This window comes from Strigops habroptila, chromosome 5, assembly GCF_004027225.2.
Source record: "Strigops habroptila isolate Jane chromosome 5, bStrHab1.2.pri, whole genome shotgun sequence".
In the NCBI taxonomy this organism is placed as follows: domain Eukaryota; kingdom Metazoa; phylum Chordata; class Aves; order Psittaciformes; family Psittacidae; genus Strigops; species Strigops habroptila.
This window is the reverse complement of record NC_044281.2, coordinates 75,109,352-75,132,359: the sequence shown is the minus strand read 5'-3', so window position 1 is coordinate 75,132,359 and position 23,008 is coordinate 75,109,352. Positions and strand designations below refer to the sequence as shown.

General features: G+C 38.6%; 1 protein-coding gene across 1 annotated transcript; it reads right to left on the bottom strand.

The window, feature by feature from the left end:
* Positions 1 to 7,215: 7,215 nt before the first annotated feature.
* Positions 7,216 to 22,686, bottom strand: LOC115608433 (pancreatic lipase-related protein 2-like). The gene is made up of 12 exons (XM_030487237.1): positions 22,638 to 22,686; positions 21,073 to 21,227; positions 18,956 to 19,081; positions 17,876 to 18,010; positions 16,793 to 16,901; positions 15,548 to 15,667; positions 15,338 to 15,460; positions 12,889 to 13,004; positions 11,249 to 11,378; positions 9,641 to 9,752; positions 8,163 to 8,327; positions 7,216 to 7,279 (listed from the first exon to the last, which is right to left on the bottom strand). The coding sequence occupies exons 1-12, from the start codon at positions 22,684 to 22,686 to the stop codon at positions 7,216 to 7,218; spliced, it is 1,404 nt and encodes a 467-aa protein (XP_030343097.1).
* Between the last annotated feature and the right edge of the window lie 322 nt (positions 22,687 to 23,008).

The following is a 23,008-nucleotide window of genomic DNA, read 5'->3' as shown; positions in this document are numbered from 1 at the left end:
AAGCAGTGGCTAGTCATGACTGGATATCATGTTTAATTACTGCTTACACTGAAGATGCCTGTAATTTTAGATAAGACAGAACAGATCTAGCTAATGAGAAATTATCTGCAGTTTAGTCTATGTTCATTGACTGGAAGATGGAAATTTGGCAGCAGTTATGGGACCTGCTTCTCCTCAGAATGATGCAGCTCATTAGATAAGTCTGAGGAGGAATGAGGCTGGGGAGCCACAGAAAAGGGATAAGGAATGTCATGGGCCGCATTTGTCAAAATACTGGCACGTAAGTTAAATGGAAAGCAGCCAGTGAAACCAATGCCTCTATTAATGATGAAACTTCTTCAGAAATTGCTGAACATCTTTGTGTGAAAATCAGACCCCTTTGACATGTTTTCTTTTAGGGGACCTGAATTGCTGGATATGCTCAAATATTTTCCTGTACTTTCCACAGAGTTAGTTCCTTCTGTGTGTGTTGAAACGAGGCCACCAAGCACACCCACAGCACTGCAGTTACAAAATGGAGCAGAAGCACATGCTTACAAGAATACCTCTGGGGTCCATGGCTCACAAAATAGCTGAAAACTGCATTTGGCAAAAATGTAACCTTACTAACTTCTTTAGTTTGCTTTTTGATCTGCTCTGTGGGTTAGTTAAGTGGCAACTTGGTTGATACAGGGGGGATCATATACATTTTCAACACAGTTTCACTGTTGGTGTATTTCAGAGAGAGTATGCAGTGGTAAACATTAATGTAGGCCAGTATGACAAGTTGGAATTAGTAGTAAAAAAGAATTTCTAGCCCATGTTGTAGGGTTTTGGGGTCTAGCTTCTTCTAGGAATGGCCAGTTTTTCTGGGTCTGGTTTTATGTCTGAAGAGAAACACCAGGTATTTGTGGACAGTAAGAAAAGGCTGGCTTTTGCAGTTGCCTCTGAGAATATGCAAGTGAACACATCCAGGTGGTTTTATGAATGTCAGCTTGAGAATTATCAAGGACATAAATGCATTCTGATAGTAGTGGCCTTCACATAGGTAGGAAAGAGAGGATCAAAACACTCACTGAGAATCATGTTCTCTAAAGGAATCTCAGCAACTGTGTTTCAAGTGCAGCGATATATAAATTACCAAGGGTTTCATACAAAGATAAGTGAATAAAATTGTAAAAACAACATTCTTCTCTCACATTTCAATTTTAGATTGAAGATGGTTAATGAATTTGTTAGCTTAGATGGAGGTCATTGGGATGTAGCTTTGTGTATTCCATCCCCTAGAGAACTGACAAACATATAAACAAAGACCACTCACCTTCTTGGAGAATCTTACTTTTAGTCTCTGAGTGGCAGAGCCATGAATAAAAGACTTTCTTGATATTTCTATTGTCTAACTCCAATGTGTTCATTCAGGTCAATTGAACAAATCTTATATTGAATAGAGACAAAATCAATTTGCCTTAGTGTATCCTTTCCAGTGCTGCACAACAGCAATGAAAGGAATATTTTGGAAATAACTATTTATAACCTTCCATAACAGATGCTGCCTGCTAGTTAAATCAGCCAAAGCAAGCAAAGATGATGTCAAGTTCTGGTTTTGTGAGCTGGAGACTTATGAAGCATAGTATTTAAAGGGAACAACATTAGGAGAGAATTATAGAGCAGACGATTAAAGTAACTGAAGACAGAGAGGACTCAGTAGGTACAGTGGGTTTTCTTTACAAATAATAGGCAGAATTAAAGGGAGGAGGCTGAAGTCTATTATTCTGAATGCTTGCTCTCCTATTAATGCTAGAATATTAAAGTTGTTTGAAAGAAGCAAATGATATTAAAGGGAATAACTGTAGATTTGCCCTGGAGACTGAATGGCAAACACAAATCTTCTTGCATGTTTAGATCAATATAAGAATGGCTCTCACTAGCTTGGATACAGACCAGTGGCTCTGAACAAAGCTAGTCATCTAGGACTCTGGATGACATCTACATTCAGTCCCAAGCTTTCCTAGCATCAAGAAAAGGAAAAATTTTGGGATGAAAAGGGGATTGACACCAATGCCAGCCTGTATTTTCATATATTGCTTATGCTTCCGGCGTTGCAAAACCCTTGCCCCATCCAACCTTGTTGTAGCTGGGAGGAGAGGTATGTTTTTCTGCAGAACAGCAATGTAGGCGTGTTCTGCTTGTGCAAGGGTTGGTGATGATGCATGTTCCTTCCGGAAGTTTTTAGATCCTTGATGGTTAAAGATAAAGAACAGATTCCTGGCTCTGTTTTATCTTGGAAATATGCCATTAATACAAATTTGGGCATGCTATCAACATCTGCTTCCTAATTTTTGGAAACAGAATAACTTCAAGCAGCTTGGAGATTATTTGAAATTATGAAGTCCATGATAGCATGGTACTACAAAAGAGAGACATGAATTTTGTAGAGAGCCCATGTAAACAGATTTGCTGATAGGTGAGTGAGCAATTATTTGCCCTCCCAGTGAACTCCAACCCCAGTCAGCTTTGGTTTTGGAAGAATAACTCAATTAATTGTTGGGAATGCACAAAGAGTTTCATTTCTGCTTCTGTCCCAAGAGCTGCCAAATGTAACTGCTAGAGCCAGAATACCCTGATTGCATTAAAGTCTCAGCAAAACCACTTCCCAAAGATACCTTCTGTATAACAGACACACATTTGAGAATTGGAGTCTCTTGTAGGAAAAATCAGTAATTTTCACTGAAGGAAAAGAGTGTGGTAACTATAGGTAAATAATTTCACTATGAAAATATCCAGGAGGATATGCAAGAGAAAGGAGCGAGGTGATGCCCCTGTAAGAATGCTAACTGGGAAAATAGACTTGCTGGGCTGAAAAAAGTTAAAACCAGATCTCAGATCTACCCAAAGTACCTTCAGGATGTGTGTTCTGAGGCATTGAACCACTGTAATCATTCATTCGCTTCTGGCATGCCAAAGATAAAGACTCTAGCCTAAATGAAATGTAAAGGGAGAAGTCAGAAAATCCTCAAAAATGTAACTATGAAGAAAAGAATTAGTTTTTTTGGGGAGGGGAAACAGAAGCCTGAAAAGAGAAACAAAACCTGATTAAAAAAATCATGTGGGAACATACGAAATACAGATTATCTAGATAAGAAAAAAAAGCCTGATGTATTATTACCAAGGGGTAGATGTATTACGGGGTTTTCGTGGAGTTTCTAGAATGAAAGAAGCTGGCAAGTGGCTGGCCTATAAAATGGTATAATCAGCAAGGAGATAGTCTTAAAGGCAGAGTGAAGGTGCTGGGAACGCTTTTTGTGCAAGAGCCTTTTCAAGCTTCATCTCTAAAAAAGACAAAAGAGCAAAAGGACGTGGTAGGTTTATTCCTGCAAATCTGTGGTTCCTTTACAAGGATTTTGTCTCTATATTCTAGGATACTAGAGTAGCATGAAAAAATCTGAGAACTCACAGAAATAAATTGATATGGTCACAAAAGGGAAGACAGACAACTGCATAAGCTGAACATGGCGGTCTTCACCTACAAGTTCTATTTAATTAATTTTCATTATTTTTGTGCTTCTGGTTCGGGGCTCACAAATATTTGAGGGGGACATTTTGATAGGCTGTGTTTTTTGGAAAGAAGAGATTCTGCTGTGTTATGCAGTATAGTATTTTAAGGAGTAATGGGTTTAAGCTTAAACAGAGCAAGTTCAGATTAGATACATTGAAGAAATTCATTACTGTGAGGGTGGTGAGGCACTGGAACAGGCTGCCAAAGAAGTAGAGAATGTTCCAACCCTGGCATTGTCAAGGCCAGGTTGGACAGAATGACATGGTCTAGTGTGAAGTGTCCCTGCCCATGGCAGGGGGGTTGGAACTAGATGATCTTATGGTCCTTTCCAATCCAAACCATTCTGTGATTCTATGATTCCTGTTAATGGAGAATTGTGACAAAAATAGTCCTTGTTTTCTCACTAGCAGACCTGAGCAATGTGCTCTCAGTGACCCTGCTTGAGCAGGGGGTTGGACCAAATGACCTCTGGTGGTCGCTTCCAGCCTCAACCTTTCTGTGATTCTGTGATGTGAGTGGATCAGAGAATTAGCATTTTGAATTACTTATTATTGCTGTTCCCTTCTTCTAGAAAAGATTTAAGAGATTTGTTTGTATGTGTGTTTGTTTCACCTTACCCCATTGCCAAAAGAGTGTCACGAGAGAGAAAGAGGCTGAGGCTGAATGCTTTATAATGGCTTTGTTAGTAATTTGCGTTTGGCATAATTTTTGTGGTGAACAAATGCTTAAGAAGTATGAAATGAAATCTGTATTGGAATTCTGAAGCACTCATATTGTTGCAGAATATTTAAATAACATGAAAGACTGAATGCAAATCATAATATGTTATTAAAACCCTAGACAAATGAAGAACATTTGATTAAAAAAAAAGCTACCTTTCAACATGACAGCCAAGCATATCAAATGGTGCATCTCATTGAAATTTTAAAGATGCAATTTAAATTGTTCTTAAAAGCTGGCTTACCTTGTTGTGAAAATATGAAAGAATTACTATTCCAGTCTTTGTCAAAGGCAGATTGCTTATGAAATATCAAACCCTTGCATTTCTTGGTCTCACTCCATTAATATAAAGTGATAGTATCCTAAGGTTTCATACAAGTAGCAATTTCAATTTCTAAATACGCAAAGAAACAGGAGGGAAGTCTATTTGCTACCCGCAACACACAGTTGCTGTCAATATTTTTTTTCACCTTTAGCTCATAATAATAAATCTCTCTTGTTCTGTCCATACATGTACTTGCAAAGGAGTGAAGTGTTGATATTTGCTAAACCAAGGATTGAAAACTAACTCAAGAAATGGTATAAGACAGGACAACATAAGGGGAAGAAATTAATGCAATATTTTATTTTTAGCGGAACTGACTGGGTGAGAAAATGTATATTTTTAAGTGGTCTAATCAGCTGGACTGCATTTATAGCAGAAGTCATCAGCCCATATGAGCTGTCATGTTTAGTCAGAACTCTGTTGAAGTCAATAGCTTAAAATTGAACTAAACGAGAGCTTGCATTTTTGAAAGTAGCAACATGATTTATTATTCATAAAAACATGTAATTAATTGTTAGAATTGTGAAAGTGGCACAGCCAAGTATGGAGGCAGGAGGGGATGGGCTTTGTGGAAGTCTTGAGTTCAACAGGACATTGCTTCCTTCTTATGAAAAGAGATGGCCTACACTGCAGTCTCATGTTGTCAAATCCAATAACACAATCCAGTGCCTGGCCCTGCTGCATGCTTTGTTTTGATCCTGAGGAAAATATCTTTTGCTTTGGTTCCTGACTGTAAGAAAGGGAAAATAAGTCTTTTTCCCTCCCAAGCCTCCTTTCTTTGTGCAACTCTGAGGCACAGAGCCATGCCTGATTTATGAAGAATGTTAAAGACTGTGTAATTACTAGCTACAGGTATTACCCAACTGCATAGAAGTACCTGGGGGGTTGTTTTGTTCTTCTCCAGGGAAGCACAGAAGAGGGAAGTCCCTACTTATGCAAGAAGGAGGTCTTCCCTAAAGGAGTTTCCCTAATGGGTATAGGAGGATGAGCTCCCTACTCGAGATGGTTTCTGGATCCTACTTCGTGTGAGTGAAGATGGTAAGGTTATTGAAGCAGTGAGTCTGAGAAGATAGACTGCTGATTTGTCAACTTTGCTGCAAACATCCTAAGCAAGCTCCTCTGGCAAATTTCATAGGAAGTGACTGGATTCTGACATCTCAAAATCATTGCTGCATGGTTTGAAACACACGTCTTCATCACTCACATTTAGCCTTGTGTAATGCACCTCATTAGCACCTTCTGGTGAACCTCACTGGAAGTATTCTGGAGTAGCTAGTTGTTAGGATGGGACAGAACAGAGTTGCCCAATGTGATTCACATGCAGGATTTATGCACCCAAATGATAGATCTAAAAATCAGCTGCATGTCTTGGGCCACAGTGGGCAATTAAAAACCAAAAGAATTTTTCTGGGTAGTTTGTATTGAAACAGAAACAATCTCAGCTTATTTTGGCTGATGCTACTACCACTCTTCGTAGTCTGGTTTTGTTAACCAGTATAATCAAAATGCTGCCAAATTTGGAAGGAGCAATGCTGTATCTTCATGCAAATAATTTGGCTTAGGCCTGACTTCAGTGACTTCAAAAAGGTAAGGCAGAGGTAAAAATTCAGCTTCACTGATAAAGAAGTTATACTGACAAAGTAGTTATTTTGAAGGCTGCCAGAAAATTAAAGATCCTCAATAGTGCAACATCATTTTGATAAAGAAAATGCCTGTTTCAGGTATAGAGAAAGAATCCCAGCTCACCCAGTGTTCAGCAGAAATGAACAGAACACATCAATGAGTTCTTCCTCAGGAAAAAGGCAACAATCAAATATTTTCCTGTACGTTAAGTTGTCCTGCTTGACACATGGTGAAATTTGATGGTAGGGTTTATTAAGGTCTACTGTACAACTCAGTACACAGTCCCCGCTCCTAAGCAGTCTTCTGGATGCACTGCTAAAATCCTGTTTAAATGTGTTCTTCAGGAAGAAAGGACATGTCAGGCAACACCATTCAAACTCTAATATTTTTTCATTTAAAATTATTCCTCAGACTCTTGACATAGAAGCACTTGAATCCTTCTGAAAACATGCAAGAGCCCTTTTCTTGAACAAGTAGGCACTATTAAAGAATTCTGCTGTCTATGCTTCTTTTTTCTTTTACTTGGCCCTTTTTTTTTTAAGATCTTTTTCTTTCTTCTTCCTTTTTTCTTTTTTTCATTTTCCTTCTTTCTTTTTTTCTTTTCTTTCTTTTTCTTTCTTTTTTTCTTTTCTATCTTTTTATTTGGTTGGTTTTGGTGCTTCTTTTTGGATGCTCCTCCCGAGATAATAAAGTGTATTTCTAAGGGAAACTGGCTGGGACTTTTTTTCCTATTTTATTATTTTTCCTCTTGGCTCTGAAATATAATCACACTGTGTGTGTGTGTTACTAGTAAAATACATGTTAGCTGTCATTGTAACTGGAATTATACATCCCTGTATGGTTAAAAGGTGAAAACACTAATTTGGAAATAGACCTTTTGTAATGGGCTGGGCAAGTTTTTAATGATCTGATGAAGGAGTCTTGTTAATAGTTTGCTGCAGACTGAAGAGGTGTCCTCTTCCAGATGGTGAGAGCTGCCACAGTGGACAACAATGGCGTTCCTCACCAAGCCTCAGCAAAGGGCCAGGGCTTGCCATGTGCTTGGCTGCACAGTTCCACAGCCACAGAACACAGACCTGGTGAGAGAGAAAGAGTACAAGGAGATATTTTTCAGCACAATGGGACATTTTCTGAGCAGCAGCCCAAGATAATCAATGTAAGTCTCATTTTTATTTCATGTTAAATCAAAGCATGAATTCTAGTAGACTGAGAACGAAAGTGTATGTTATACAATGACTTTTTAGAAGAATTACTAATTGGTGGCTAATTATTAAATATTAAGATGTGTTTGTTTTTATGCTCAGACTCCATTAACATTTTCATCTGGACCAGGTGGGAGTACGCTTTCAAAGGGAACCTTACACTCCATTCTCCCCACTTACCACACTTTGGTTTACATAACAGAGTGGTGCCGGGACACATCAGCTGGATTCATTTTGGTTAAAACTAAACCAAGAGGTGTGCTCCAGCAGCGTACCTAATGTACTGCAAGTGCCAGTGGGTGCCCGATCCACGGGGGTAGGTTGGAGTCAGCCTCAAGTGCCCTGCCAAAGCAAGCATACTGTTGCACTGTGCAGAGCTGTTTCTGATGTGCAGTGCTATGTGCTAACAGAGATGCATGCACAGGAAACTGCAATTGAGGAGAAAAAACTTCTATCTTTCATACAAGTGCAGGGCTACTCCCCACCAGAACTTCAGATTCGATGTGTCTGTTCTCTGGGGAAGTCTAGGTGCAGTCCTGAGCTGTTGGGGGTAACTGAGTCAGACAAACACACAGCTACTGCCATGAAATTTGGATTAGGCTCTTATTTTCAGTATTTAAACCCACTTGTTTTAAGGGGTATGATACCATGCAAAGGTATTTTGGGTATTTTTTCCCTTTCTCTTATTTTGTTTGTTTTGTTCATTGTTTCCCCCTCTACACCCACAGAATGGAACACCCTTACATTGTGTACTCACGCATTTCCATTTTCCCCAGATATTATTGTGATTTCTTCAGCTCCCATGCAGCCTCTGTGTGCATGACCTGGATGCTTTTTCCAGAGAAACTCAACTTTTGAAATGTTCCCAGAAATTTCTGTGTCAATGTAGTTCAAGTATGTGTTGCCTGGTTTGAAAGTTCCCCTGCCGAGAGAAAAGCACTGGAGTGATTCTCTGTGTTCTTTGCAAATGAGGAAAACAAAATGCTACAGTTTAGGCAGAAAGGGAAATGAGTCGTGGGATGCTATGAGAGTTGAAGCTTTGAATACTATTATTATAATTTCATTATATTTTTTTTTTCATAAATTACCCATCAGGGATATCAGGTAAAATTTTAGCTTAGAATACGTCATTGGAGAATATGTTCCCCAGGGAATGCACAGGGATCTTGATGCAGAGCCTCACGCAGATCTGAGGGTTTCAACTCAGTAACTGGGAGGGATCATGTCTCATGTCCAAAAGCACCAAGTTCTGTCCTGTCTGCTGACTCAAACCACGTAGAAAAGTTATTTATGAAGTCCTTGAGCCTTAGATTTGTCATACATAAAATATATCAAACACTGTTTGGACAAACATTGTAACAGGGATCTACAGAAGTATGCAGAGGACTTAGAGGCTTAAATTCCTGTGCCTTTCAAGATGAAAACACTAGATTAGTCAGCTCAGTTTTTGTCGTTATTGCCATGGGTTTTATTCTAAACATTGTTTGGAAAATGAGATCTATCTTCAAATAAGCCACGACAAAAAGTTCTCTCAGTGTTTCTGCTTGCTCTCACCCATGAAGAAAATGGAAAATTATAGTTTACATTCATGTCTTCTGTGGTATCAGTGTTCATTTTAACAGAATGTATACTACAGTGTGACACTAACATAGAAATTACCTGTAGGTGTATCGCTGCAGTAGTAGTGTATTTGCAACCAAAGGTACTCCTGGTACAGGGTACCAGTAAAAGGGCTATGTTCAAACACAGAGGAACTGTGCTCTTGGCAAGGATCAGTTTATGAAATTTAAATTCACTGGAAAAAGCTAGGCTGAGCAGACAGGAATCCAACTCCAGCACCATTCATAAGCAAACTGCAACTTTCTCACATATTCCCTAGAGGAGGGAATGATTAAATGATTATATGCCATGCGTCTCTCTTTCTTCACAGAGATCACCAAATGATGTTTGAGTCCAGCAGTAACCATAGAACTCTCTTTCTCTCACCCACTTTGCTATGCTAACAGTCATCCTCAAAAAAGAAAAGAAGAGAAAATACAGAGCAAGAGATACCAGCAAGCAGATTTTGACCACAATATGTAGCACGTGGAACTTCAACCACTGATCAGCTACTTTTATTACTAGTCTAAACCACAGACGGCATAGAACAAGATGAGACATGTAAAAATAGCTGTGTATAAATTCAATATGGTAACAACGGCAGAGCCATTTTTGAAACAGTCCTGTTAAACTTACTTGTCAATTGTATATTTTTTCCTGATCCCATTAGTTCCAGTCAAGGCTACGTCTATATTTCCCTCCATGGTTTCTGTTGCAGACACTTTGACATGTATCTCTTTCCGCCAGCCTTTGAAAGCAAAATAAAATAGATTATGGTTGTAAGAAAATTTCTTTTCTAATGGTAAAACTTCTCATATGTTTCAAGGAGAGGAAATAATTGCACAAATGTGCTTGTAAGCAAACAAAATGTCACTATTAAGTTAAATGTTAGTTCTGTATGATTCTGGTACTATTCATTTCCTTGACAGTGGTCTAAATTGCAGGTCCAATCTTTGCTGACCTACTGACTATGCTGAGTATTTAATCTGCCACGGCCAATACTGTACCTTGCTCTTCCACTTGCCCTTACTTTTAGTTTTGTCATTTCTTACACTTCTGAGCAATTTGGGGCTTTCATGGTTAACATGTTAGCTCTCAACTGTGATTTGAGGTCCGCTGGACTGCTCTGTTGTTACAGATGTATTAAACAAAACTGGTTTCTTTCCCAGGATGATCCTGATATATAGATTTTTTTTTTTTAGGGTTTTCTTATACCTGTGCATAGCCCAAGAGCTGTCAGGAAATCCTGCCATTCCACATGTCTTTCTAAGCCAGAAGGCTCTCAGATGCAATAGCACATATTGATTTCCAGCAACCAAGTTTGGGAAGTGTTTGTGCTGACTTTAATTTGGGCTATTAAAAGAAGAATCTCCTTACCCACTTCATAAGTTTATATTTAGTTTCAGGCTGTAAATTCTATAAACTCAGCAGTTTGTAAATGTTGAAAATAATGTATGCTTTCAGATTTGAGAAATGGCCAGTTTCTTTACACTCACATTAATTTTTTTACTTTTTGCTCTTATGGACGCATAAGATTGAATTTTTTTTTGTTTTTCTCAATTTTGCTTTCTTAGAATCGTAGAATAGTTAGGGTTGGAAAGGACCTTAAGATCATCTAGTTCCAACCCCCTGCCATGGGGGGGGGGACACCTCACACTAGATCATGTCACCCAAGACTCCATCCATGTTTTAGTGTCCAGTGAATAAGGACCTCAAAGACCCTCTCTCATTTATTGCCCTTGCAAGTCATCACCTGTAATGGATTACAATTTACTTACAAATTTTCATATTTCCCACTGGCTGCTTCTACATAAATCACAATTAAAACTATACTACTTCTTACTCCCCGCCATTTTGACTTGATGAGCTTTGCAAAAAGAAATGATCTAGTTTTATAAACTTTTGTCAATAAAAACAATGTAATTTTTTATTTGAAATTTTGCAGTTTCAGCATAATATTCCTCCTATCTTCAGCTTTGTAGAATTTTTGAAACCATCATCTGATTAACAAAGATTTCAACAGGGTTTCTAACTCAGAGCTCAGCATCAGTTGATCTGTTTCTATAATTATCTCAGCATTTCCCAGGTAATGCTGGTACTGCATGTTCCTAACACACTTGAAACTCTAGATTTTGCACCGAGTGCCACTCATTAACTCCAGGAGCTCTCTGGAGCAGAGTAAGACATTTGTTCACATATAATTCATTGTTACTTTCAGATTCACCACCCAAAATGAGCACTTACGAGCATATGGAGAGGAGGGTCCTGTGTTTAAATAAACTTTTTTCTGTTCTTTTTCAGTTTTGTGTAAAAACTGATCAGCATAATGACCCATCAGTGGGCATCCTTCCTTCGGGCACGGGAAGCAGTCTCCCTGGGGGAAAATAACAATGTGGGTTACAAGATGTTATTTTATCTGTTTTAATCCCACTTGAAGTTGAAGTAATTAAATTATCTCAGCTTTTTCCCAGCATTTTTGAAAAGGTACTTCAGATTTCAGATCATATCTTCAGGCTTTCTTGGGGCAGTGATAAAAGGCAGCTTATTTCAACTGGTTGAAAATCAGAGAGAAACAGGATAAAAATCTGTCCTAATTCCAAAGACCATAAGTAAATGCCTTAATGCACGTTGTGCCTTACTGCCTGATCTGTAAAATACAGGTAATATGTTCATCTTTCACAGGGTCCATTGAAAGGTTGCCTGCTAACTCTTATAGGGTGGGCAACCATATTTGCAAGGAGATCTGGATGGATATCTCACTCACATGGTAAAGATATTGAAGCTTAGGAATACTGAAGCTTGGAGTCTTGCTTGGGAATGTGGTCTATCTGCTTTCCAGCCATTACTCACCTGCAGAACCTTAATTAATAGATCAAATATTCAGATCAAGACCTTGACATCCATTAAAAAAGAACCAAACAGAAAAGGGTATATATTTTCAGTGCAAGTTATTCAATTGCAGTTGCATAAATATAACAATAACATTGTTACATTTATTTGCATAACTTTTATGTTTGTTTATTTATATTGTTATATTTAGATCAATTTTGATATTTGGGAGGTTCTTTAGGAACTGGTATTTGTGGATCTTTGGCTATTTGGACAGTAGATGAATAAAAGGCTAAATTATCATCATCACTTTTTTGTTATGAGATTGAAAAAAAAAACATTTCCTTCTCATCACTAAATTGCACAGGGTTGAGGTTTTCAAGCCCTGAATTACATCAAATTTTCAAGTTACATGGTAACATTGCTTCAAACATTAACATCTTTTCCCAGTATTGTAATCATTCCTTTTGGAGTAGATGGAAAGAAATTCATTTATCTTCCTCCTTGACCAGTGCCCGGTTGTGCTGCCAGAACTAGTCCACTAAAAGTCCAGTTATACCTTGCATGAAACACCAGGATATTATGCTGCCTTCTTTCTTCTGCCACCAGGGGGTTGTGTGAGCAATGCTGCAATGCATAAACAGTTCCCCTGCCCTATATACTGAAGACATTTATCGTTTATACAGATGTTTAAACGTTTCTGAAATCCAAAGGCTGTCCTCTTGATGATGGGTTCCACCAGGTTTAGATGGACTTCCTTCAACCAGAGTGTCCCTATCTGCTGACCTATGCAACAGGTGAGCCCAGCCACTTCGTATCTCCCTTTGTTAAATGTGTTTCCTGCCTTATTTTCTTCTAGATTTTTTTCTTTTTTTTTGAGTTTGCTGGTTTTACTTTTTGCCTATATTTTGCATATGCTCTGGATGAAGGTAGTCAATGGGTCTGCATAGACCACGTGTATCCCACGCTCCAGAGAATAGAAGCTGTCTCAGAAATTGTTAAGAGAAGAAAGGCAGGGCTATAACCCCCCAGATAAATATGTACCTGATACTTACCAATACGAAAGCTCGATAAGTTTCACACTGATACCCAACAAATCCATTTGGAGTGATAATACTCTCAGCATAGTACCGGAGACTTCTTTTATGTCCACATCCAAGAGATCTATATTCTGGTAAAGAGCCCAGGTAAAAAAGATTAAAGCTATACATTGACATAAAGTCCAGGCCCAAGCAACACTCGTGGGTCTTTTTTCCTCAAAAGCATTCATACACATAGTGATGTCTCAGATTAAAATATAGTAATAATTAAAAGATGTTTAAAGTGTGAATTATTTGGTTTTATAATAAAAAGTGTACTTATAGTTACATATGGTTTTTTTCTATGGGGAAAAGCTTGATTCTAATCTGTGTGTCCCTGTACTCATGCTGAAGTTAACAGAGGTGGTGATGCACTGAGGTAGACATTGTGCAGCCTTCCATCCTGCTATGTGTATTTAACTGCTCTTACTTTAACATTAGAACTGAGGAGGATTTAGGAGAAATTCCCTTTGATATGTCAAAGACTTGACTAATTCATAGCTATAGCTTTTTAAAAGCATATAGTAGTTACTATGAAGTAGTTTTAATTTGCTTACCATTATCACAACATAGTATTTTGTAAAACCACAGTTTCCACTCATTTCTAGAATTAAAGGTAATTGTAGTAATTATTTTAACTTCAGTGGCTTTCAGTGTTTTAAGCTCTAGAAAATCTGCAGTCATTTGACAGAGGTGATTCTGTGAAATGCTCTGAAAAGTGAGATGTTTGGCAGTGTGCCCTTGATGTTGTCAGAATTACTTGAAACAAGTACATTTTCCCAACAGAGTGAAATTTATAAGCAGTTAGTGCAGGAAACAAGAAAGTGCTGTTTGGGTTATATTTACAAGTCTCTTGTAACAAGTATTATCTCCTCTATGAAAGAACAATATACTAAAGCCAAGTTGCATAAAAACAGGCTCCACTCTGCTTCAGCCTGTGTGTGGGCTCACCTAATCATAGGGTGAAGTCTTGGAGGCACTGAAGTAATTGCAAGCTGGCACAGTTTATAGTTAAAATCAGAATTTCACCTACTGTCAATATTTATGCATCTTAAACACAGACCCATTGGTATTCACCAATTGACACACATATTGCTCTTTGCATAAGGAAAGAAAAAAACATGTCAAAACCTCTCTAAAAAGTATTTTTGTCTGTTTTCCTTGAAAATAATCTGCATCATCAAGGCTTCCTGAGTATGCTTTCTTTACAGTTTCTCCTTTAAATCTAATTCAGAAGGGTCTGTGCTTTTAACTTTAAAACCTCAGCTCTTACAGTTAGCTTACTTTATGCTAGTGCCAAATTCACTTAACATCTATACAATGGGAACATAATACTCCTGTCCCTACTGCATCAAAAGCTGTAGAAAGAAGTTACTAAATAGTATTTCTAAAGCACTTCATACATAAAAGCACTACATAAATGTAAATCAAACAGAAGAGATATGCACAAAAGTAAGGTTTGACCAAGAGGCAGGAGTTATGGTTGTCTCTATTTTTAGGAGCTGCATGAACAACCAACTCTATCTGCTCGTATTCGGTAGAGCTGAGCTTCTCATTCAGCACACAGCACTGCAAACAGCCTTGTGAAATGTCTCTGGAAAATATTTATTTAGTTGTGTTTTTTCTTGCTAAAAATGCAGACATTCTCATGCAGTCTGATTGGAAAGTATTTTGGTTCCCAGCAACTTTGTGCACAGACAACTTCCTGTCCTCTTTGTTACTGAGTTCTCCTACCAGTTCCAAGACAGAGTATTCTTGAAAGCCAATTACTTCACTAGAGATAGGGATTTCAAAACCTTTAGCTGTGAATAACAAATGTTCTCATTTCTGTAGGTTTGGATCAGAACACAGGATTTTTGGAATCTATTGTACTGGATCCTAGGGTAATTCTGATTAACTGCCCTGCTTTCTTTGAAGAACGTGAACTATCAATGGAGCAGTCATTTTATCAGCTTCTATATTTTCAACCTTGTGCTGTTCCCTTTGAAGACAGAGCTGTTGATGGTGTGGGTGAGAGTGTCTAACCCCAGCTATACTGATGTCTTTCTAGAGAGAAGGAAAGCTCAGACTTTAAAATACTCAATTTTGGATTATCCTTGAATGAAATTTTACTTCATTCAAGGTCCTTCATGTGTGGAATTCTCAGTAAGTCTGTCAGCACAGCTGCAGGTTCTTATAAAGGTTGTGAGGAACAAGTCTGCGTGCTTTAAATGAGATTTCCCTCTAGAATTGACTTTGGTTAGTATAAAAGAAAATTGGAAGGTATTTAAGGGCAGCTTTAAATATTCCATTTTTGAGCATTCTCTCACTACTCAAAACCTGAACTACATAAATAATACATACATTCAAAAGGCTTTACCTTAGCTTAGCCTTTATTTCTAACTGTAGTTTATTATGAGGTATTATTTCTGTAAAGTATATTTACCTCTCATAAGGTCATTAATGCTCCGGTTCCCAGGAGGTACACGAAGCTGTTTGCATCCTGGCATCTTCTTCCCCCCATTTGGGTAAAAATCCAGGTGGCCACAAGGCTGAAGAATCCCTGGAGCTGAAATGCACAAGGAAGAGGCTGCTCACTCTCAGGTAGGCTGTGGCCAAGCTTTGTGTTGATGCCAGCTTTTGTATGAAAACTTACCAAAGTCAAAAAAAAGATGACCAGCATGAGTATGAATTATATCAACAAATTTTGCATCTGAAGGATCCAGTCTAACCGTTGTAGGAGTATACTGGAAAAGGGGCCCAGCTGGATCCAAACCTAAATGGATGGAGATAAATCTGTTTGAGTAAATAAATCTATATGTATGTCATCCCATACAGTATATATACACTGTATGTCATTACATTTCTGCCTTTACTCCATGTATAAAAATCCATTTTGTGGTCCACAGCCAGCAAACAAGCAGGGTTTTAATAGACAGATGGCTGGATGTATTGCAGCACAGTAAAATTCTGATGGGCACTTGGCTTGCTGTTGGGGAACAATGTTATAAGGAAAGGTTTGGGTTTTTTTTTTTGCCTGTTAGCAAAAAAATATGAAACATTTTTATGTTACTCTGAGTGTGCAGATTTATTTGAGAACTTTATTTGGTCAAAAATCTTTCTTTTATTTCCAAAAGAGGTTGGTTGAAAACGTTTCCCCTTCACTTCAGTGTCGGCGAGGTCTCTTCAGGCCTAAAGCAACACAGTTCTGATCTCTGTTACCCTGAACTGCTTGTGTGACTGCTTGCTGTGTACACAGCTTTGCCAAAGCAATGTCTGTGCAGAGAAAAGAAGTGACTGAAGGAGAAAGCAGAAAATAGTGAGCCTTTAAAAACAGTGATGCCTGAGTGTGTCATGCTGCTGTGTCTTTCTGTGTAGCTATGTGACTAACAGCTTTCTTCCTTTTCAGGGTGTCCATGGCTATTTACTGTCTCATCCTGACATACTAGATCCAGGCTTTTTAATGTTTCATTTCAGATTTACAATCTTTTGAACAGTTAAAAAGCCGTATTAGAGTGGGCTTTTAAAACCAAATATGCCAATGAGTTGGTAGTGTCTTACAAGTCTATTATTCCACGTGTAATACAGTATTTTGTTCCTGTTCTTTTGTATCATTAAAAATCATAACCAAGTTCTTCCTAGGATTTGTAACCTGTGAAAATTGACCTCTGTTTAGCCACAGTCTGGATAGTTAAGCCTTTCTGATCTGTTGCAGTCAAACCTTTCTCAGAGCTGTGAATGTTGACATGTGAAATGCATGGCATGTGATAGGACATGTCTTCATTTGTGTTAATTTGACAAACGAGAACATTGTAGTCTGTATTGTGTGTTTATAAGGCAGCAGTGATTCTTCAGGTGCATGAAAAATATAAAGCTTCACCAGCTGAAATAGCTTCCGTACCTGTTATTCTTCCAATGCCAGGTTTCCTTCTCCCTGCCTCCCCTGCAGCATGTGCTCCAAGGCTATGGCCGATGAAATGAATGTTGTCAGGAGAGTAGCCATAGTCTTTCTGTGAAGATGTATGGAAAGGAAAAAACAAGCATGTTAAGCTGGTGATACAAGCTGGTGGCACTGCATCGTGGCCCCATGCTGTGCCAGGACATGGCCAGACCAGTGGGCGATGGAGCGGAGAGTCTTGGGTGGGAAGTTACTGTTCCTGGTGGTAGGATCTGTATATAAAGAGGAGCAGTTCCCAATTCATCCCTCCCCTCTTATATCATGCCTCTGAATGGGAGTAATTTTTGTAAGGAACTGGCCTTTACAACAGAAAAGAAGAAAAAGGGGATTTCTGCAATAGCTCCCCTACATTTGCACTGACTGCTTATCCAAAAGGTGAATGACCCACTGCCTCACCCCTGAGGCTGTTAGTCCCATCAGGATATGGGTCTGTGGAGGAGGAGTTTTCAGTGCCTTTGTCTGTCATTGCCTGTGGCATACCCTCTGCATGAATCAAACGGCCGTCCTGCTATGGAAGTGCCCCACATGCAGGACCTGCTGAACAGGGAGGACCTTGCTGGGAATGCTGCTGGTGTGCTAGGCTCAGATGAGCTGCTTTGTGGGAAGCCTGACATTGCTGGCTGCAGGAGAGTCTCATTTCTGTGCTGCAATTCAGTTCTTGCAGGAGGCAGCGTGTGTGACCCACAGAATGATATTTTAACTGTATTGGGCTTCTATTACCGCTCTTCACCCTTGCCAGTTTTGCTAGACAGTCTCTAATTTGATGTCTTATCCAGTATAAAGCCCATCATACGTGAAACTTTCAGGAACTATGGCCTGTAAGCCTTTAGGGACTTATCTGTGATGTGACACTAAACTAGGTATTCCCATTCGTGCAGGATTAGAGATTTTATGACATTTTCAGCTGTGTTGTTGAGTACCTCTGTACTTCTGACTCAATCACATCAAACCTAAAGGTGCCACCCTGAACTCAGCCTTTACCATACAGACTATGCCCTGGCTTTCACGTTCCATGGATACTTTTACCTCAAGAAGGTTCACCAGATATACCAGCTCAGCCCCCACAATGCGAACGTTGTTAACTGCTTCGGTGTACAAACCATTGGAGCCACCTCTCCAGTCAGTCAAAATGCAGTTCACGTCTTCAGTGTGGAACATGAACTGGTAGAAAACATGAAAACAGTAGAACAGAAGCAAACAGATATGAATTGTAGCAGGGTATATCCAAAAAGTACCTTTTCTTTTTTTTTTAATTTTTGCTATATGTGGGGCTCTGTTTCTGTGACTGGTAAAACCACACCTCTGGTATATTAATTCCTACAATACTAAGAGTTACCACATGGAGGCAGAGTGGAGGCAGTGTTTTAAGACAAACAGAAGCTTGCTTCAGTTCTGTTTTCATTCTAGATGCCTTGGTCTGCTTTAGGGTATCAGCTTCTCCTAATGACAGTACCCCAGTTAGAACAAGAGGACAGTATTACTTCTTTTTTATTGTCCAAGCTTTATCTATCAAAATTTTTATGTCTGGAGCATCTAAAAGGATTCACAAATTTGTATGCATGTGTTCGAATTGTTCAGCCCCAAAGTTCATCTATTTTAACCAAAATATTCTGTTTATACACTTCTGGCAATGGAACATTCTGATTTTTCATTCTGAAACAATTTAATTTTTGAGATGGGCCTAAAGAAAATGAAGCCAATCTGCTGAAAGAAGCATTTTGTTTTTATTAGATCAAATGCCTCACTCAAACTGAAATGTTTATTTTTACCTTCTGCTGAGGTGAGAAAAGTGACCTTTTTTTCCCCTTTACTGTTGGCAAGGAATTGAAAAATCAATCAATTATAGCTTTCTCTGTGGAGCTGAATGCAGCGAAAGGACATTCAGCAGAAGGCTGAAGTGCACTATACTTATAGCTTGGAACAAGAGGATGGTCATGTAGAAGTGAGCTTCATTCTGAGGGTTTTCCTCTCATATATTCCCTGAATTAACAAGAGAAGAGAGGTGTAAATGTTATGTGGGGATTTTAAACCAGTTGATGAGGTGATGTGGATATCTGAGCTTTAAAATACAAGTAAAATGACTGTCAGAAAATAGTCATACCATACCCTGCACATCTTTGATATCCAGGGGAGGTCTGCTCCAGCAAGATGGCCATGTATAAGGAAGCGAGTTTTCCTGTGTGTTCTGAAATTGGAAGCTTTGATAGTTGAAGGACTTGTAGCTGAAATTTTCTGTGTGAAAAAGATAACCAACAAAGAACAAGGATGTGATTGCTCCATCCCAGAGTACATTTTGATGCATGGCTGAGTACCCCATGGATAAGGCATAGTTCTGGACTCTGTAGAGATACGTCTCGTTCCTCACATGTATACTGCCTTGCTGGGGGATATCAATTAATCACTTCAACAAATTATTCACTTTGAACTAATGATATTGGCATGCAATGCTTTGAGATATACTGGTACAACATGCCATGTAAACACAAGATTTCACCAAACTTGGCCATAGAAATAGAAAGATAGCAACTTCTGCAAGGTAGTATGCGGTTGATCTTGAACCTCTACATATTTTTCTTTATTTTTTGTTTGAAGATCTTCATCGTTAAGCTTCTTTATGTTTTATGAGAAAGCCCACCAGGCTTTCTCATAACATCACAACATCAGAAGCTGCAGGTATTTGGGGTTTATTGGGAAGGAAGACTTTTTTTTTTTTTTTTTTTTTTTTTAAGAAATTCTCAATACTGGATTGTTTTAAAACTTGTCTCTTATTTTTTGTTATGGTTTTGTAAGCTTACAAGGGGACATCATACACTAATTAGCACATATTTCACCTTCAATGAAGGATTGATTAAAGTTAAAACCTCATATGCCCTCTCAGCTGGACTTGTTCTGAGGTAACTCAACAGGAGAAATCATTAAACACCTTTGCTGTTTGTGACTGCCATTTATATGAGAAGAATCAAACTACCTTTTCATGTAGTGTAAGTAAACAAGAGCAACAAATTTCCCACCCCTCGCCCCCAATTTGCTTCATTTTTCTTGCTCTTCACCCAAGTAAAATTCACACTCTCTGATGGCCATTTCTCTTTTTTCACCAGACTAGTCCATAGCTCCATGAAACTGCTTCATGTTATGGACAAGCCCAGCCCTGGCACATCCAACACCTTGAGCATCCTGCTGTGAGCTTTTCTCAGTACCTGCTACTCTTCAAAGGAAAGGGATGACGCACTGCAAGTGTCTCCCAGTATGTTCCGATTTGATCCATCCTAAACAGTCCTGCAGGCTCCTTTTGGCTATTTCCATTTGTCTGTCACAGTCCAGAGTTTCCTCTTGCTGCAACTAGTTTGGAGTTGTTGTAGATAATCTCACATTTTAACTTTTTTCTTCCATACAGCTCACTGTGCTTCTCTACCTCATGTGTCTTCATGAGGGATAACCTGGTTCAGCTCTCTGGAAAAGAAACCTCCAAGCTCTCTCCATGATATAACTTACCAAGTCATTTTCTTCATCTTACTAGTCTCCTTTTTTTCCCTCAGCTCCACTCTTCAAAAAAACATTTCATATTTATTTTCTTTATATATCCCCATTTTATTCTCTTTTTGGTTGTTTCTTTCTTTTTCCACATATGATTTCACCCTCTCCTTCCATTTTCTGTAGTCTTCTATTTTTTTTTCTATACTTCCTTTTAATTTTTTAATCCCATGTTCCATCCTTTCTCTGGTGAACATGAGTACTTTCTCTTCTGATTTTCACTCTTAACTTCTATCTGCTCTTAGGGCTCAGAGTTGGCAACCACATAAGAAGAGCCTCTGAGACCAATCACATGTAGTTCAGAGGAGCTAGTAATCATATGTATGAACCACATCCCTGAGCCATGTGTATGGGCCCAAAATATGTTTTAAATCTGGAGCCAAAAATGGGCTTTCATTTTGTACTGTCTTCCCTGCCTCTGGCTTTATAGTGCTAATCCTGAAACTGAATTTGGGTCACTAGCTTACTGTAGAGAAGATGACTTGTGTTAGAAGGATATGATTAATATGTTGTAAATATACCTGGCTCATCGGAGACCTGAAATGAAGAAAATTATGATGGGTTCTTCATGTGTAATAGAGAATTGGGGCTCCTCCTGGGAGGCTTATAATTTAAAATATGGGAGAAAAGAAACGGTATAATTTGTTGAACATTGTATGCTATCAGTATTTAAGAACAAAGCAGTTTCTTACTTGGTATTTCATGATGTTGTCTCTAGTGTAAAGAAGGAAATTGGTGTTCACATATTCTGGAGAGCTGGGCAAGCCTGCCAGCTCTCTCCCTGGGATTCCAGACCAAGGAGGCTTATCCGTAAAGCATCCGAGTCTTCTGTAGCAAACCTGTCTTCCTGGGGTACACAAAGAGAACTGTTAGTGTTCTGGGAAAGTAGCAGGTTAGGCTGCCACTAATTTACAAGAAGCTGGCAGGATAGTGTTTATACCAGGGAAGCAGAAAGTGACTGATTCAAATTAGGATGGTACTTGTGCTCAGTTTTTCATTAAGGGACTCATTTGTGCTCTTGTGCTTTGTGCATGTAGCAGGGACTTGAATTTCAACACTAATTCCTGTTGCATAGCATAGAGCTCAGATTGATGAACTCAGGAAATGCAGGATGTGTTTGGTCAAAAATATTAACACAACCACCAGAAAAAGGAGTTAAAATCTTGATCCTTTATGGATCCAGAGAACAAACCAGCTTTCGCTGCCAGCACAGAGTAGTAGTTCAAATTAGTTCTAATTCTCCAGGAATTATCTAAATTGTTATTTCTTATGCAACAATTCATTAAGGGATAAAACGAAACCAAAGATAGATACCTCTGGTTGCTTCACAATGTATATTAAACATCTCCCTTATACTTTTATTACCGTAAGACTTTAGTGGAAGCAATAAAGTGGAATTTGAGTGGAAGCATAAAGTAAAGCACAGCCTCAGGATGTGTGGTCTGTGCCTGAAGGACTAGAGTTTCCCAATTTCTATTGTGACTTTAATACAGTAATGATGCAAATACGACATACAGGTGTTGCCATGAAATGTCATCCTTACCCACCATTAAAACACCTCAGTTATGAAATCCAAAATAGTTTTTATTGTTCTTAAGACACTGAAAACAATGAGGAGCTATTGTTACCTAGGAGAGGTGAGAAATTCATACTACGTCAGACTGTGACTTACTCCATTACTCTGTATCAAACACAGGAGTAGACTGGAATACATCTAAAGAAAGAGAAGATTTAATTGTGGAGCTACAGCGAGAGACTCCACAAGTGACCAAGTCATGTTCATAGGGGTCTTTCCTTTGATGCCAGCAAACTTTTGGACTCTGTCTTTTTGTTTCTCTCTGCTCTTTCTGTGTGTCTGTCCCAGTTGAGCTGTTCTTTCCTATTGGCAAAGAGGACTATTGGACCAGGACTATTTTCTTGTTCTCTGCATAGTGTCTTGACTGGCATTATAACTGTTGTAGTTACCATAAATGCTGGTGTATGTTGAGGGTGGGTAGGGGAAACTGTTCTGGAAGAATTTTGGTATCAATTTACATATAAATATACCTTTCTAAATTCCATTCAGTTTGCTAGCTGTAAAAACCTCTACAGAATTAAAAAGCAATAGGTTAAATGTGGGAAAGACATGACAGTGCCCCTAATGAAGAAGCATGTTAAATCTGTTCCAAAGCACATCCTTTTTCAAAAATATAGATGTTTTGCTGTAAACTGCCCACGATTTTTACTGCTTATAGACTTTATCAACCATGTGTCTTACCTTTGGCTTCATTGAGAAGAAGAAGCGTAGCGATCCACACTGCAAACATCTAAAGCAAATAAGAACACAATTCAAACATAATTAAAAATAGAATCCGATATTCACCTAGGGGTTTCCTTGACCCGTTAGAAAAAAGTCATAGTGGCCATAGGAGTACTTCAGGCATTTAATTAGTTCGATCCAAAAGAATCAACACTTCCTTAAAGATAGCAAGGTTTCAAGAAAATACCTTTGGGATACTTTCTGTTTGCCATGGAGATTTTGCATATGCAGAATATCCTCTAAGCATGTCTTCAAGATTGTCTTCCTGACCTTGACAAACAGAAGCTTTTATTTTCCTCTAGTGCTGCAATTCATGGGCAAGCAAATGA

Bases quoted from the DNA above. Each gene is read 5' to 3' on its own strand.
- LOC115608433 (XM_030487237.1), bottom strand. From the start codon at position 22,686: ATGTTTGCAGTGTGGATCGCTACGCTTCTTCTTCTCAATGAAGCCAAA. The intron at 13,005-15,337 runs GTAAATATACTT...GCTCTTTACCAG, and splicing joins CATTAATGACCTTATGAGAG to AATATAGATCTCTTGGATGT. The intron at 7,280-8,162 runs GTGAGTACACAA...CTCTCTCACCAG, and splicing joins TCTGGGGAAAATGGAAATGC to GTCTGTGTTCTGTGGCTGTG.